This window comes from Mustela nivalis (genome assembly GCF_964662115.1).
Source record: "Mustela nivalis genome assembly, chromosome: 14".
Lineage (NCBI taxonomy): Eukaryota > Metazoa > Chordata > Mammalia > Carnivora > Mustelidae > Mustela > Mustela nivalis.
In genome coordinates, this window is record NC_139033.1 from 81,882,961 (window position 1) to 81,899,108 (window position 16,148).

Sequence of the window (16,148 nt, forward strand, 5' to 3'; positions counted from 1 at the left end):
TGGGACATGGGGACCACCTGTGGTGTGGGAAGTGGCATGGAGTAGTGCTCAGCATATGACCGCTCACTGATACCCACAAGTGGGAAGCTGCTGTTGGGGTCCCCCAGGGTTCTCCAAGCCTGACAGGTGCTTCTAGGCCAGGAGGGGTTGTCACTGGCATCTGCAGGGCCCTGGGAGTGCCCTGAACTGGAAGGCTATAGATTGTTACCTTTTTTTAGGACAAGGCTCAGAGCATCCCGTATGAGTTCTTCCAACACAGAGAACACTCCCAAAAATTTTGCACTCCCTCGCCAATGTATGAGAGTGGCTTACTGCCATCCCATTGTATAGGACGGGTCAGGGATTGCCTGGGGTTACTCAGCCAGACCCATACCTCATCTTACCAGAGGTTTGCCTGACTCCCCCCCCCCCCAAAACGCCCCAGTGTTGGGGGAAGGGAACTTGAATAGTGACCAGCTGAACTGAGTACCTATGCAGAGGTGAAGACTCAAGGAGGGTTACTGCAGCAGTGGCAAAGGGAAGGGTTCCAGATCCCTCCAGACTGGGTCCATATGCCTGCCTCCCAGGGCCACCCCAGGGGTGATCTGAATTAGCCACTTACCTGGTGGCCTGGGCTTCCCCATCTGTGAACCAGACACAGTAACAGGACTTCCGTAGATCTGGTGACTTAGGGTCTCCATCACGTGAGGTATGGGTAAGGTGGGCTATGTGGTTGCTTAAGCGAACGGCGAGGTGGGTGGGGCCTCGTGCTGGATCTGGCGCAGGAGGGGTGGGGGCGGGCTCTGCGAGCAGACGGCGTCAGCCAGGCAAGGCAGGCACAGCGTGCAGAGCAGCGGCAGCAGTGACAGCAGGTGAGTCTCAGTGACTTCTGCAGGGACGTGCTCGAGCCGGAGAGGAGGCAAAGGCTCGGATTCCCGGGTGGAACTGGCTCCGCAGGCGGTGGCAGTGGCAGCGGGCGGCGGTGGCCTCTTGGGGCGGGGGCAGGGAATGGAGCTTTGGCTTCGGGGTGTTCGGCAAAGAGCGCCCCGCCTCCTGGCCGCTCCGTACGCAGATAACCAAGTCCCTCGCGGTGGCCCGTTGGGGCGGGGGTAGGGAATGGAGCTTTGGCTTCGGGGTGCTCGGCCAAGAGCGCCCCGCCTCCTGGCCGCTGGGTATGCAGATAATCAAGTCCCTCGGGGTGGTGGTGGTGGGGTGTGTGTGTGCGTGTGTGTACGCGCGCGCGCGCGCGCGCGCGCGTTGGTGAGTGCCACTGTCTGAGCCCAGGAGGCCACCTCCTGTTCCGGGTCCTGGTGGCCCTGCCCAGCTCCTGGGAAGCCTGGGGTTTCCTCCCTGCTCTCTGATACCAGACCAAGGAGCCTTTCCCAACTGCACTTCCTAGAGCTACACCCTTTTCACCCTCAGAATCCCCCCACCCCACTAAAGCACCCAGGTCCAGCAGCACAAGGTTCCCTCACCTGCCCAGAAGCCAACAGGATCTCCATTCTTCCCTGTGTGACCTTCTGTCCACTCCTGACTGATCCCAGCCCCCAGGCAAACTAGCTATGCAGGCTCTCGGGTCCCCAGGGGGATGAACAGAGCAGGCTGAAATCTGGTTTGTACCTGATTAGGCAACCTGTCATTCCCCTCTGGCCCTGGTAGGTGCAGGCAGCTGGCCTGGTGCTCCTCTCAGCTGCCCATCATGGTCAGGGGGCTGCCCAGCGCTGCCAGCCTGGCGCGCTTCTGCCAGAAACTGAACCGGCTGAAGCCGCTGGAGGAGTCAACCATGGAGACATCCCTGCGGCGCTGTCTGTCCACGCTGGACCTGACCCTGCTGGGCGTGGGTGGCATGGTGGGCTCGGGCCTCTATGTGCTCACGGGCACTGTGGCAAAGGAGATGGCTGGCCCTGCGGTGCTCTTGTCCTTTGCGGTGGCCGCTGTGGCTTCCCTGCTGTCTGCGCTGTGCTATGCGGAGTTTGGGGCCCGGTTACCCCGCACAGGCTCTGCCTACCTGTTCACCTACGTGTCCATGGGTGAGCTGTGGGCCTTCCTCATCGGCTGGAATGTGCTCCTGGAGTACCTCATTGGTGGTGCAGCCGTGGCCCGTGCCTGGAGTGGCTACTTGGACTCTATGTTCAACCACCGCATCCACAACTTCACCCAGGCCCACATTGGAACCTGGCAGGTGCCCCTGCTGGCCCACTACCCAGACTTCCTGGCTGCTGGCATCATCCTTTTGGCCTCTACTTTCATCTCCTGCGGAGCCCGAGTTTCCTCCTGGCTCAACCATGCCTTCTCTGTGGTCAGCCTGGTCCTCATCATCTTTATCATCATCCTGGGTTTCATCCTGGCCCGCCCGCACAACTGGAGTGCCGAGGAGGGGGGCTTCGCGCCTTTTGGCTTCTCCGGCATCATGGCTGGCACCGCCACCTGCTTCTACGCCTTCGTGGGCTTTGATGTCATTGCCGCCTCCAGTGAGGAGGCCAGGAACCCGAAGCAAGCCGTGCCGATAGCCATCTCCATCTCGCTCAGCCTGGTCGCCGGCGCCTACATCCTCGTCTCCACTGTGCTCACCCTCATGGTGCCATGGCACAGCCTGAACCCTGACTCCGCCCTAGCGGATGCCTTCTACCGGCGGGGCTATAGCTGGGCTGGCTACATCGTGGCAGCTGGCTCCATCTGCGGTAAGGGGCCTTTCCAGCACAGTGGGAGTGAACGGGGCAGTGGGGCCCCCACCCTAAGCATCCTGGGGAGCACTTCTCCATCTGAGTCTGTTACCAGTTGCATAATAGGTCCAAGAAGGTGCTAACCATTAGACTCTCCAGGCTTGTTGGAAGGGCCTTCCTCACTGTTCCTTCCCCCAATGATACCTAAAATAGCACTTCTGAGCCTGTGCTTCTAGGTCCTTTGCTGGGAAAAGGGCTCAAGGCTCATCAAATTCTCTGATGGGCCTGTCGTATAAACCAGGGTGTCCCATTCCTGGTGGAGGGGGTTGGAGGGATGCAGAGGGTAATAATCCAACACCCCACATACACTCAGGCTCACTTTGAGATCCCAGACAGACTCATGCCCATGTTCCCAAGGGGTTATGCCTGTCCTGGCTCCCAGCGGGGGCCCTGGTGGGCCTGTCCACTATGCTGACCAGTTCACCCACTCTCTGCCACAGCCATGAACACTGTCCTGCTCAGCAGCCTCTTCTCCCTGCCACGCATCGTCTATGCCATGGCTGTCGACGGGCTCTTCTTCCAGGTGTTTGCCCGAGTGCACCCCCGGACGCAGGTGCCCTTGGCAGGCATCATTGTATTTGGGGGCCTCATGAGTTTACTGGCGCTGCTGCTGGACCTCGAGGCATTGGTCCAGTTCCTGTCCATTGGCACGCTGCTGGCCTACTCTTTCGTGGCCACCAGCATTCTGATGCTACGCTTCCAGAAGGCCCCTCCAGCCAGTTCCCCAGGCCCAGCCAGCCCTGGCTCCAGGGTCAAAGAGTACCACTCTTTCTCAGACCACATACAGCTGGTGGGCACTGAGCAGGCCTCAGCCCCTGAGCCCGGGCAGCTGCGGCCAGCCCTGAGGCCCTACCTGGGCTTCCTAGACAGATTCAGCCGTGGAGCTGCTGTGGCTTGGGCACTCGGCATCCTGGTGGCCTCAGCCATCACCCTGGCCTGTGTCCTGGTCTTCGGGGACTCAGCCCTGCACCTCCCATACTGGGGCTACATCCTGCTGCTCCTGCTCAGCTCTGTCGCATTTCTGCTCAGCCTCCTCGTCCTGGGGGCCCACCAGCAACAGCGTCTCCAAGACACCTTCCAGGTACCTCCCCCAGCCAACGGCCACTGGCTCTCAGCCCAGCTAGCTCTTTTTGCCCCTTCCTCCCCTCTGCTATGCCAGGATGAACCAGGGTTCACAGGGGTTGGGGCGGCCATCCACCCATCCCTCTCTCTTTCTGCATGACAAGGGGGGCTCTTATTTCCCAGATGTCCAGAGATGGAGAAAGGCTCTGTGGACTCCTGAGAAATCAGGCCCTGAGCCAGCAGACCTTCCCTACAGCCCAGCCCAGCCCCACTCTTGCCTCCTCAGATCCCCATGGTGCCCTTGACTCCAGCCCTGAGCATCCTCCTCAACGTTAGCCTCATGCTGAAGCTAAGCTACTTGACTTGGCTGCGCTTCTCCATCTGGCTGCTGATCGGTGAGTGGGGGGCCAGGATGGGGGCTGCGGGCGAGCTGCCGGGAGAAGGCAAGTGAGGAGGACAAGCAGGGCTGGGACCTGCCCCTCAGTCTCCCACAACTCCTGCAGGACTCACCGTGTATTTTGGCTATGGCATCTGGCACAGCAAAGAGAACCAGCGGGAGCCACCAGAGCTGATTGCCACACGCTACGTGGTGTTCCCCAGCACCAGCCTAGAGGAGGTGGTACAGCCAGTGCAGCCCTCCAGCCAGGTGCCCGCCCAGGAGCCCAGCCCCACGGAGCAGCCCACCAGTCCATGAATCAAGCGAGAGGCCTGTCCTTGCTTGCTCTGCCCCTCCACCATGTCCTCAGGATCCCAGAGGGGCAGGGAGTCCCTCGTCTCAGACCCAGCTCGGGTTTGCAGGCCTGTCCATGCTGAGGGGGTCCTCGAGACCTTGGGACCTTATCCCAAGTGCCTAGTTTGGGGTTTGGGGGAGTGGGCCATGGCCAGTGATGGTGGGGTGAATATTTTGTCGAGTGCCTTCCTGTTCATGAGCAAGTCTAGCTATCTGAGCAGGTGGGGTGGATGAGGGTGGCGGGGGGTTGTGGGAGGGGTGGCCCGCAGCCCCAGATAGCCACAATAATAACCTACTGGCCAGCCACATGCCCTGCTGCTGTGTCCACTGTTTCTTTTCTTTTCTTTTCTTTAAGATTTTATTTATTTATTTGACAGAGATCACAAGAGAGGCAGGCAGAGAGAGAGGAAGGGAAGCAGGCTCCCTTCTGAGCAGAGAGCCCCATGCGGGGCTCGATCCCAGGAGCCTGAGATCATGACCTAAGCTGAAGGCAGAGGCTTTAACCCACTGAGCCACTCAGGTGCCCTGTGTCCACTGTTTCATTCCTTGTGGCGCTGAGTGCTTTCCTGCCCCCGCGCCCAAGAACCAGGTTTTTGTCTCCAATTCATAGCAAAGATGCCGAGGTTTGGCAAGAGGGAGGTACCAGCTCTGGGACTACCCTGAATCAGACACACCACCTGGCCTGGGTCCTAGGGGAGGGCTAGTGCCCTCAGCCCAGCTCAGAGGGGAGCTCTATATACCCCTACACACACCAAGAGAGGAAAGGTCCATGAAAAGGGCAGATTCAGGCTCCCCCCACCCCAGGCTCTCCCCATATGTCCCTTGGTTGGGGGAGGCAGATTAGAGAGCAAAGTCTGGGCCCCAGAAAGGTTGTCGAGGAAGGGCAGGGGCGTTCCAGGGTCCTCCTGGGTTCCCAAGGCTCCCAGAAAGCATAGCATGTCCCCGAGGCTTGCCCAGGGCTCCTCTGAGGTGTGTACCTACGTGGCCTGCACAGCTACCTTGGCGGTATGCACCCACAGGCAGACGGAGGCAACAGCTGCTTCCAGCCTCAGGCCCCGGCCACAGCTGTTTGTCATAGCTGGCACTCCTCCCTCTCTCCCCTGTCCCTCAAGGGCTTTGCGATAAAGGCTCAGGACGGTACACCATGTATGGGATACATGCCTCCAGGGACCTCCAAGCCCAGCTGGTGGCTGTGAGGCCCCAGTCCTTGGGGGGTCCCCAGGCCCACCATGCCCCTTCCCCCAGTGATTTCCCTAAAGCCAAACTAGGTCTATCAGAGTTGCTTCCAAGTCCCCGATCCTGCCTTGAAGGACAACACAGGAAGCTGCTGGCTTTAGCAGGCTTTATTCCTTGACTTTTTCTGCAGCTATGATGGCTTTCTTTTGGCCCCTGAGGACAACCAGGTACATGGGACCCCACTCCAATAACCAGGCCTCAGAACCATGTTTTTTCCCCTTGGCTCTCCTGAACCTGCCTCTCCATGGATACTGCTCTCTGGATTGAGAAGCAGCAGAGACCCCGAGGCTTTGCTGAGGCTCCAGAAGCCAAATGATTCCAGATGCTAGCCCAGCCTGAGCCCGAGCCCCAGCCCTCCCCAGCTGGTCTTCGTTGTTCTGCCACCAAGCAACCAGCACACCTGGAGCCCCTCGTACTCCCAAATTCCTGCCTCTTCCCTGGGAACACAGGGAGTTTGGCTCCTGCAGCCCTTGTTCCTCCCTTCCTGACTGTGGGACAGGGGACTCCGGGACAGGGGACATTCTCCAGCAGGAGAGACTCAGCCCCCAGAAAGATACCAAGGCAGACTGCTGGGGGCCTTTGTGTCCTTTGTTAGGGACATTCCTTCTAGCCACTGGGTTCTGCCTGGGGTTATGATCAAGGTCTCCTGCATGCAGTTGCCTCAGGCTGGGACAAGCAGATGCCCGACAGGTTCTTAGATATGACCTTGGGCAGCAATAAATTCCAGAGTACAGCTTTCCTACCCCCATGGCTCCAGGGTGTGGGTTCTAGGAGTTGGACTGGGGGGGGGGGTAATAAGGAAGCTTATAGAAGATTCCAAAGGACCCAATTACCACCATCTCAGCTCCTCTACCCTCTCCTCCCTATCCCAAACCCCAGAGCCCAAGGGCTACCACCAGAGATGGGCTGATGCTCACAAACTGGGCAGGTGTGAGACCAAAGGGTGTCTTGCCCTTGCCTGGAGTTCTCAAGGGGTTGGATTATTTGCTGACCCACTCTTTATTCTATGGTCAAGGCCCAGAGTTGGGTAGGAACCTGTCCCAGGGGACCCAACACCAGAGCAGTGGAGATAACTCCGCTTGCCAGGCTTCCTTCTACCTTGCTTCAGAGCTGGGTTACACAGATCCCAGTGCAGGGTAGCTGAGATGGGGGAACTCTACCTACAATAAGGGTGGGTTGCTGGCAGAGGGAGGAGGGCTGGAGTCGGCCACAGCCAGTGGGAGGGCCAGTGCTGACAGCTGGTAAGCAGGGAACTGGGAACACTGACAGAGACTGGGAGAGAATTCTCTAGACCTAGACAGAGCAGGATGCCCACTGGCCCACTGCCCTGCCACGTTGGTGCCCCAGGGCCTCCCCTTCCCTGCAGCACCTGTTCTGCTGCGAGTCTATATACAAAACTGGCTTCTGTGCCCCCTGACCCAGGCAGCTCCCTGCTGAAGCTGGAGTCAGGGAATGGTCAGTCTGTCTGGGAGTGGAAGGGTGGAATTCTACTCTAACCCCCACCCTGCTCCTGCTGGGACTTTATCCAGCAGGTCCCCAACATGGCGCGCCTACCCTGCAAAGAGCAGCAAACAGCCACAGAAATGGGCCACGGGGGTGGGGAGCCTGGGCATGGCCACTCTGGTGTTGGTGTCTGGTTCCCAGACTGGGTCCCCTCTAAGACAGCTGGGCAGCCATGTGCGGAGGTGTAGAAGCTGGCTCTGTCTGCTCAGGGCTGCGGCTGACCTTCGGGGCCTTTGCCTGCAGATGAGAACATTAAAACAGGGCTCTGGTCAATACTGTGCAAAGCGATATAGAGCCCCGGCTCCGGACAGGCTCACAGCTCACCTCCTCATACTTGGTACTCCAGTAGAAATGGGCTTCTCCATCCACGTACAGCAGCAGCAGGTCACAGAAGAAGGTGATCTGGGAGAGGCAGGGAAGACCTGTGTCTTGGCCCTCAGCCTGCCCCTTTGGCTGCCTCCCCAGCCCTCAGCCCAGAAACAACATCATGCACAGTGGAGGTTGGGGTGCTCAGTGTGCACCCGGCAGGCCTGGGCTCACAGTCACTGTAGCCAGAGGGAGCCCACATTGGCCAGACTCACCACGCCCAGCCAAGCTGCTCCAGTGCCCAGAGTGATTGTCGTGGGGATGAGCCCGAACTTCCCTGCCTGAGACAGACCTGGACTGAGACTCTGGGGCTATGACTATCTCCCCCACCCCCCCACCCCCCATTGCCTTCACCCAACACCTCCCACCTGCCCGGTGACGAGGATGTCAAAGCGGATCCCATAGAGCTTGAGCAGACTCCGGGCCTCCCCACCTGAGGCCTTCCACCAGTGGGTGGCTGTCCTGCGGGCAGGAAAGAAAGTCGGGTGGTTTGCTCTGCTGCCGCTCCTGGGCTGGCAGGGCCCTCCCGGGCCTCCTTCTTACTCATCCATTGACTCTATAAAGGGGCTGTCTCAGCCCTGTGTCATGGCTGGGAGCACAGGGGAAAGACAAATTGGGACCTACCCGCCTCTTGGAAGCTCCTTGCCTGCTGAGGGGGCAGAGGGGACCAAAGGGTCCCTACACAGGCACTGGTAGTGGGGGTGAGGGCAGGTAGGGAGGCAAGCCCTGGGCTGTGTGAGTCTAAAGCGTGGAAGGGGTGTCAAGGAGCATCATCTCCAGGCCCAGTGGCTATTGGGTGCAGATCTGTGACAATGACCAGGTGACAGGAAGTGGCAGGAGGATTCTGGCGGGATGGGGGAGGTCTGTTTAGGAGACTCAAAGACATAACAATAAATGCAACGCAAGGTTCCTGAGTCCACCCGGGATTGGAAAAATAAAGATAAAGGACCGTTACTGGCACAGTTGGGGAAATTTAAATATTAGATTTATTCTGCCAATGTTAAATTTCTTGAGTGTGACAATGGGACAGCAGTCACGTAGGGAAGGTCCTCATTCTCAGGACAGTGTCGAGAGGAAGAGTGTCAGATGTCTGCCACTCACTTTCAAATAGTTCCCTTTGAAATCTATCTAAATATATCCAGCTCACTCTAGAGAGGGAGACAGAAAGCAAATGTGGCAAGATGTTAAAAAATAAAACCCACCCCCCCGCAAAAAAAAAAAAACCCTAGAGGACCCAGATGAAGGGTGGATAGGTATGGGTGTTCACAGTACTAGTCTTTGTACTTTTCTATAGATTTTTGAGAACTTTTAGATAAGACCTAAGGCAAAAGTGAAAAAGAAACCCCCCTGTGTGCTGAGGAGGGAGATGCTAGATAGAGGTGGGATGGCGTGGGGGAGGGGCTGGGGGTGAAGAGTCACAGAGGGGGGGACTAGGTCAGGAGAAAGGCTGGACCAGAGCCTGTGAGCCTGTGCTGGGGGACCTGGGGCTGAGAACTCCCCTCCTGCCCCTGGGGCCCTCCTTGAACACACAGCAGGGTGCCCGGAGGGGTGGGCCGCTGTGTGATGGGTCCTGGCTGCCACAGTGGGACAGATGAGGGGGGACCTGGCCTAGGAGCAGGAGGGCAGTGGGGGCTGCACCTGAAGTTGTAGCTCCTCTCCTGAAGCTGAAAGGAGTAGTGGGGCCGGCAGTCGGAACCCCCAGCATCCAGGTCACAATTCCAGTGGATTCGGACACCCACGGCACCTCCCTGCACAGGGCACATCACTGCTTCACCAGCACAGAGGCTCCGGACCCTCTCCCCGAGCCCTCCTGGAGCCCTGCCCCTTATGGACCCACCAGCAATGCCAGGTCCTCAAAGACCCCTCCAGCTGCAGCCACGAGGTCCCCAATGCGGAACACAGGGCAGTAGGGGCTGTAGCGTGAGTCATAGCGGCAGCGCTTGAAGTAAGTGTCATCCCAGGTGACCAAGGCATTGGACCTGGGGAGGGGAATGGGGGGAGGTTCAGGTTAGGTAGGACACTAGCAGGCTCTGGGGCCAGCAAGATCCACCCACGCTTACTTGGAGAAGTTGAACTTGCTGAAGGTGACTGTGTTCTTGATGAATAGGGTAAAGTTCTCAGCCTGGACCAGTAGGGGCTTCCTGTGGGTGGAGGGGAAGTTCATGCAGGGCAGACTCTGCAGTTCTGGGGCCCTGCCCTGGAGGTGGGGGGGTGGGAACAGGACACTTACACAGGCACAGTGCTGCTCTCCACGGGGCACCAGCCCTGGATCTCACAGGTCCTGTGGGTCCCGTTGAATTCCACACATTGGCCCGTTTTTATGCCTTGAAAAAACAAGACAAACTCCAGGCCCTCAAATTTCCACGGGGTCAGGGGACCGGGGTTGGGGTATGGGCAGGGGCAGGGGGCCATTGACAGAAAAGAGAGATGCAGAGACACCACCAGGCCTGCCCTCAAGAGCCACCCAGGGTCCCAGCCCAGCCCCTGGAGCCCCCACCCAGGGGAGGCACTGGAAGACAGGGCCCACGTTACCATGGCTGTGAATCCCCGTCTCCCCTTCAGGACAGTCCTCATCAGCCAAACAATGAGCCAGCGGGACGGAGGGGTGCTGAGATGGGGAAAGCAGAGTTGCCAAGGGCCCGGGGTGTGTCTCCCCTCTGTGACCCAGACTTGCAGGCTGTGGGGACACAGCCCTCTCCACCTTAGCTCCATAGAGATGCCTGAGTTGGGGGGGCACATAGGAAAGCTGGGGGGGATACAAATAAAAAGAGCAGCCCCCCACCCAGCCAGGTGGAGACGCAGGTGCTATATTCCAAGGCGGAGCAAGTCTCCTTCCTTACTCATGGTTCTCTCCTAGCCAGAGACCCAGACCCTCTGGTCCAACTCAGATGACAGAACAAGGAAGGTGAAGGGACTCCGGGAAGGGCAAGTTCATGCCAGGGTGGAGGCACTGGGTGTGGGGAACAAAGGGCAGGACCCTGGTTGGCAGGGTCTGGGTAGGGAAGTAGGTAGGACCACACACACTTGCTGAACGACCACAGACTAGTCCCTTCCCTGCTTGTTCTTCTGTAAAGCAGGGACATTAGTGCCTGCACACTCACCATATTTTAGGGATCAGTCAGAAGGGGGATGTGGCAAGCTTTCTGGGGGCCCTAGAGCCCTGGAGAGGAAGGCACACTCTCACAGACACAATTCCACGCCAGGCCAACAATAAACACCACTGTTGGGGTCACAGGGCTCAGGTAGCCAGAAGAACGTGGTGCCGGCAAGAAAGGCTCAGGGACTCCAAGCCAAATGAGACAGTGGGACCATGGGGAGTTGGGACTGTGATAAGCGGGCAGAGAACAGAGTAGGGCTCCCTGTGTCCTGAGTCCAGCCCTCTTCTCCACTCCAGCTGGACCACCAGCTCCTCCAGTTAGACCCCATGATGACCACCACAGGGCCTGGGCTCTGCCTCATCTGCCTCCCTTCATTCAGCAGAGACCATCTCTGCCTCCGCCATGCTGCTATGATCAGGTTCAGCTCCTCAGCAGAGTTCACAGGGCCCCTGAGATGTTGGGCTACCCCTTTGCCCCCTTAATCCAGATCTAGGCTCCAACCCCACTCCACAGCAGGGGACCCCAGAGGTGCTTCCTCTCATACAGCTCCCTCTGCTCAGACTTGCTCAAGAGCCCACTTGAATCTCCAGTCCTGCAGGAAATGCTTCCTGAGGCCTTGGGCTGGCAGACACACCTTCCTGGGTCTCCAGCCACAACCTCTGCCCGCATCACAGGAACTGCCTCCTTGGCTGGGCTCCCTGTGTAGGAACTACTCCATGTACAAGGGGTGGAGTTTTGCATCCCCAGCATTGGGCCTGCCCTCCCCCCACCATGGCCACACACACAACCCTCCCTGAGGCTCAGCAGGTGTCTGCTAGAGGCTCTACTCTCCAAGGAGAGCAGTGCATGTGGGAGGGACCAGATGACCAGGACCCCCAAGAGGAGCTGGCAGGAACGCTGGACCATCTCAGGAAGCCGTGTTGTCAAATCTGATGAATTTCTTCCCAGCCCCATAAGTTTCATGGGAAGCTGCAAAGCTGGGACACAAAGCAAAGAGGAATCACACGGATTCCAGAGGACACAGAAGGATGGCTTCAGCAAAATTTCAGGACAGCCTACACACTGAATATTAATTAGATGTCTTCTGAACATTTAGAAAAGGAAGGATATCCTGGGCATTTGCACATCCTTTGTGCACACACTTTACCTCCTTTGCGGACAGGGCCCACCTGGGACGTGTGATGCCCCCAGCATCTGTGGCGCCACCAACAACCAGGACACAGGAAACAGGTGACCCCACAGTCACTCTCCAGCCCCATAAGTAATTAAATGTTAATTGTGATTTTTTAAAAGGGTCACCATGGAGTTGGGCTTCCAGGGCTATGTCCTGGGTGCCAACCACTCGAAAAAAATCCATAGCTAGAAACCAGACACTAAAAAAATGGGTAAGAAGGTAAATTTTGTGTTCCATGCATTTTATCCCAATAAAAAAATTTTGGGGAAAAAAACCCACTGCTGGAGAGAAGAGCAAGTGTGCTCTGTGACAGGCACTGGAACTGTGGGACATCCTTAGGCAAGGAGAGAAGGTGAGATTTCAGGTGGAAAACCTGTGATTTCGGATGAGAAACAGACAAGAATAGGGAGTGAGAGACTCTGGTGTGACCAGAACTGTAGTGAAAAATAGCTAGAGGCTATAAGTGACCCTGACTTCAGCATCACCAGGAGTGTGCTGTGTTGCCCACAGAAATGGAAGCTGACTTGGGACACATTAATAGAGACTGTGTATGGAAAAGAGGAGGTAATCGGGTGATTAGCAGCAGTCGATGAAGCAGCAGGCTCTTGATTTTGGCTCAATTCATGATCTCAGGGTCCTAGAACTGAGCCCCAAGTGGGACTCCTTGCTCAGTCCGGAGTCTGCTTCAGGATTCTTTCTCTCCCTCTGCATCAGCGTGCCCCAACCCCAACTCACACATGTCCATGCTCTCTCTCTAAACGTAAATAAACAAATCTTACCCCACCCCACAAAAAAAAAAAAAAAAAAAAGGAAAGAGAAGGTGATCTTCTTCTTCTAAGCTTGCCTCTTGCTATTAGAGCGCACCTGAGCCTTGTACCCAGTTCTGGGTGTTATACTGACAAGTTGGTGAGTGCCCAGTGGTGGGACCAGGTTGGGAAAGGCCTGGACATCTCACAGAATGCTATGGTGGAAGGCTCCAGAAGACAGCTCAGTGGTCCAGAGGCTGGACAGCCTTGAGCATCCTTGAGCATGTGAGTCTACCTTGCTAAGACCCTGTCTTCTCATCTTAAATGGGACTGCAGTGATTCCTACCAGGCAGGGTATTTGTGAAGATTAAGTGGAATGATTCAGTGCCTGAGAGATGGTAGCATGTACTGAACCCTCAGTTATGTGGGAATAAGGAGGGACATGGCTGGTGACCCAGGGCTGGCAGAGGAACTAGGGAACTGCTGGGAAGCTCCTGGGCAGCCTTACCTCTGGGCATCTGTCCTGAACTTGTTCTGGCGTCACAAGAAAATTGGTCACCAAGAAGAACACGTTCTCTCCCTAGAAAGCAAGCGTCAGGGTTGGCCCCTGCTTCCCTCCCCCAAAAGGAGAGACCGGAATTGGCACCTCAGCTTGGGGAAAAGTGTCCTGGCTCGAACACATCATCAACTCTGCCCCAGGAAAGTGTCTCCAGGGAGGCCAGTTGAAGCAGTGATAAGAGGCTGGGGGGGTGGGTTCTGGCCATTTTGAGAGCCCACCGCTGCCACTTTGAGACGAGTGTATTTTTCATGTTCATACTCATTCTCTCACCCAGAATTGTCCAAGATCTTTCTGCTTCTAGGCACTGAAGATCCAGAGCTGAGCTGGGCAAGGGACCTGCCCACGTTAGGGGTAGGTTGCCCCCTTCAATTGCACACGTGGTCAAGGACCAGGGGAGCAGGTGATGAGCTCCACCTGGGCAAAGGGTGGCTAACGACAGGTGGCTGACACCCAAGTGCTATGTGTGTGTGCTATGTGTGACCCAGGAAAGAAAGCAGGTAGTGGGTATGACAGTGGTCATGATCTGGACTTAGTGGCCACCACCATGGAAAGAGTGGAAACAAGGGCTGGCAGGCTCTGACTGATATCGTAGGAAAGCTCAGGCTGGCTACTGGGTGGCGTGCACTGGGGGACCCACTAGAAGATCATGGCCTCATCCAGGTATGACCCAGGCAGCAGTGAATACCGCTAGGAGAAAGAATGCACAGAAGGGAAACACAGGTCCAGCTCTGGGCCTCACTGGATGAAAAGAAGCCACACCAGCAAAGGGAGATGATTGCTCTTTGGACATGGTGGGTGTTCACCCAGGAGTCAGCTGCACTCATGGGAGGTGGTCCCTGGGGCTACAATTTTGGCATTGGCAGGATAAAGGTAGAAACCGAGGCTCTGGACAATCTGGGTCGGAGAAGGAGCTGGAAATGCTACGTGAAAGGGACAGGAGGGGCACCTGACAGCAGTGCCCCAGGTCGGGGAGGGGAGCATTCAGGAAGCTCCAGACCCCGAGCCCCTGCCCACTAGGGGCTTCTCCTGCCCCACCCTCAAGCTCCAGCCTTGAGTTCCTAAATATTCCAGTCTTCCAGGGACAGCCTTTGTAAAGGCAAGTTACTCCGGCCTGGCTTCCCGGTCTATTTCCTGGTCCACCCGGAAACCTCTTACACACCCTGGAAAGCCCCACCCAGGTACCACTCCTCTGTAAGGCCCTTCCCCAGCCTGGCCCTATGAGGTGCCGGCACCCTGCTCAGGCATCACACGTCCCTCATGCACACACTCACTGCAAGGGTGGTGTCAGAAGTGTCACTGCCTGGCAGCAGGACCAAGGCACCTACCTGTGGTGGCTTCACAAAGTCCGCCACGTCCCACAGCCGGTTACCCAGCTCCTTGATCTGGGTCACCGAAACCCCTTTGAGTTTGGTGATGATGGAAATCTGCGGGTCCAGATCTCGCTCCTGGTATCCTTTTTTGGCGAGGAGAGCCCACCTTAGGAAGAAGCGACAGGCAGTGTGGCCCTTCCCTGTTACAGGGGAGCAGTGGCCGCATGGGCCACACCCTTTCGGCCTTTCTCTTCACATACCCTCGGGGCCTCTAGTCCAGCACTTAGGGCCCCTGCCTCCCCTCCAGCCTCATTTCCCACCCAAACACCCTGCACAGGCAAGAAGCTCCAACCATGATTGGAGAGCCAGTGCCTTTCATGGGTGTCCCCTATCAGGCCCTCATGGGCTTAGAGATGCCCACTACCCGCTCCTTCACCAACCAACTCCCTCCCCCTGTCCTGGCTAGGCCCAACTCCTCCTTAAAGACTTCCCTGACCCAGCTAAAATTGGTGTCCCTATAGGGACCTTAGTGATACAACTCTCCCAAGCATCAAGGACTATCTCCTGCCCCACCACGGGCCTCCTGGGTATAGATGGAGACCCAGAGATCAATATGGGCCTGGAAACAAGGCCCAGGAAAGGAAGCAGGTGGGCACACAGGAGGACACAAGCACACAGCTTGCCCTTGTATCCACTGGTCTCTAGACAGAAAAAGATCCTCCGGTCCTAACCTGCTCCCTTCTGCTACCACCAGCTCAGCCCCCAAAGAGTCAAACGGTCAACCCTCGGCCCAGCAGGCCCAGTCATTATCCCCCCAGTCAAGAGTGGCCCAGGAGCCTTTCTCTTACCCCACCACGTAGGCCATGACCCCAAGCTGCAGCAGCCTCTGCAGGGCGCCCACCCGCCAATTTCTGGTTATCACATACTTCTCCGTTTTGTAATCCAGAAGCCCCCAGCCCGACATGGCCCCTGGGGAGCCCATGCTTCCAGCTCCTGCCGGCTCCTGGAGCACATGAGTCAGCACAACAGCTGCAGCCACTGCTGAAGGAGGTACAGGCAGCAGCCTACCCGGACCAGGCCAGCAAGCTATTAAAGGGACACTTCCACTGGGGACAAGATCCAGCCTCCACCCCCCAGCCCTGGGTTCAGTCCCAAGCCCTAGCTGCCCAGGACCTCCCACTCCCTCCCTTTGAGTGGGCCCAGGGCCCCACAGAAAGGAGAAGCCCCGCCCATCAACCCTACCCTCTGGCCTCACTTCTTTTGGGGAGGGGAGGAGGAGATGACAAGTGTCAAATGTACTGTGAGAGGGCAGCACGGGGGCTGCAGGAACCCAGAGGACGACTCAAGGAAAGCTTCAGGAAGAAGTGACCTCTGATCTGACACTTGGAGATTCTGAAGTTCAACAAGCAAAGTTGGAGAGGAATGTCCTGGTGGAGGAAGCAGCATAGGCGACGCTAGAGCAGGAGAGAGAACTGGCAGCCAGAATGAGAGCGTGACTCTGGCTCCAGAGAGGAGGGTGACCGAGGCTCTCTTGTGCAGCGCGCCCGCGGACCGTAGGGACAAAAAGCAGAGGTTTTGGGGTCAGCCGTGTTCCTCAGTCTGCGGGAAGTGTGAGGGCGATGCTGGAACCCTGGCGCATGCTCTCATCTGCCCAACCTGAGT

At 57.4% G+C, this 16,148-nt stretch overlaps 3 protein-coding genes across 8 annotated transcripts in view; 1 reads left to right on the plus strand and 2 right to left on the minus strand.

Moving 5' to 3' along the window:
* The window catches only part of LOC309847420 (tubulin alpha-3 chain), a 33,440-nt gene extending 32,342 nt beyond the window's left edge, over positions 1–1,098 (minus strand). Inside the window, exon 1 of the mRNA XM_082697631.1 lies at positions 602–1,098. The gene's annotated coding sequence lies outside the window, so the exon portion shown is untranslated. The remainder of the gene's footprint in view (positions 1–601) is intronic.
* SLC7A4 (solute carrier family 7 member 4) lies at positions 769–4,802 on the plus strand. 2 transcript variants are annotated; one of them, XM_082697616.1, is made up of 5 exons: positions 769–851; positions 1,639–2,660; positions 3,143–3,783; positions 4,051–4,159; positions 4,268–4,802. In XM_082697616.1, exons 2-5 carry the CDS (start codon positions 1,679–1,681, stop codon positions 4,456–4,458), a joined length of 1,923 nt encoding a protein of 640 aa, XP_082553742.1. In that variant the 5' UTR covers positions 769–851; positions 1,639–1,678; the 3' UTR covers positions 4,459–4,802. The 2 variants fall into 2 exon arrangements, with proteins under 2 accessions (XP_082553742.1, XP_082553743.1); XM_082697617.1 differs by having other exon boundaries at positions 3,569–3,783.
* Positions 4,803–4,824: 22 nt separating this feature from the next.
* Positions 4,825–16,052, minus strand: P2RX6 (purinergic receptor P2X 6). 5 transcript variants are annotated; one of them, XM_082697633.1, is made up of 12 exons: positions 15,742–16,050; positions 14,502–14,652; positions 13,126–13,197; positions 10,132–10,207; positions 9,830–9,923; positions 9,660–9,740; positions 9,437–9,578; positions 9,238–9,347; positions 7,968–8,061; positions 7,815–7,880; positions 7,558–7,635; positions 4,825–7,470 (listed from the first exon to the last, which is right to left on the minus strand). In XM_082697633.1, exons 1-12 carry the CDS (start codon positions 15,930–15,932, stop codon positions 7,387–7,389), a joined length of 1,239 nt encoding a protein of 412 aa, XP_082553759.1. In that variant the 5' UTR covers positions 15,933–16,050; the 3' UTR covers positions 4,825–7,386. The 5 variants fall into 5 exon arrangements, with proteins under 5 accessions (XP_082553759.1, XP_082553762.1, XP_082553760.1 ...); XM_082697636.1 differs by lacking the exon at positions 15,742–16,050 and adding an exon at positions 15,413–15,557; XM_082697634.1 differs by lacking the exon at positions 15,742–16,050 and adding an exon at positions 15,335–15,557.
* Between the last annotated feature and the right edge of the window lie 96 nt (positions 16,053–16,148).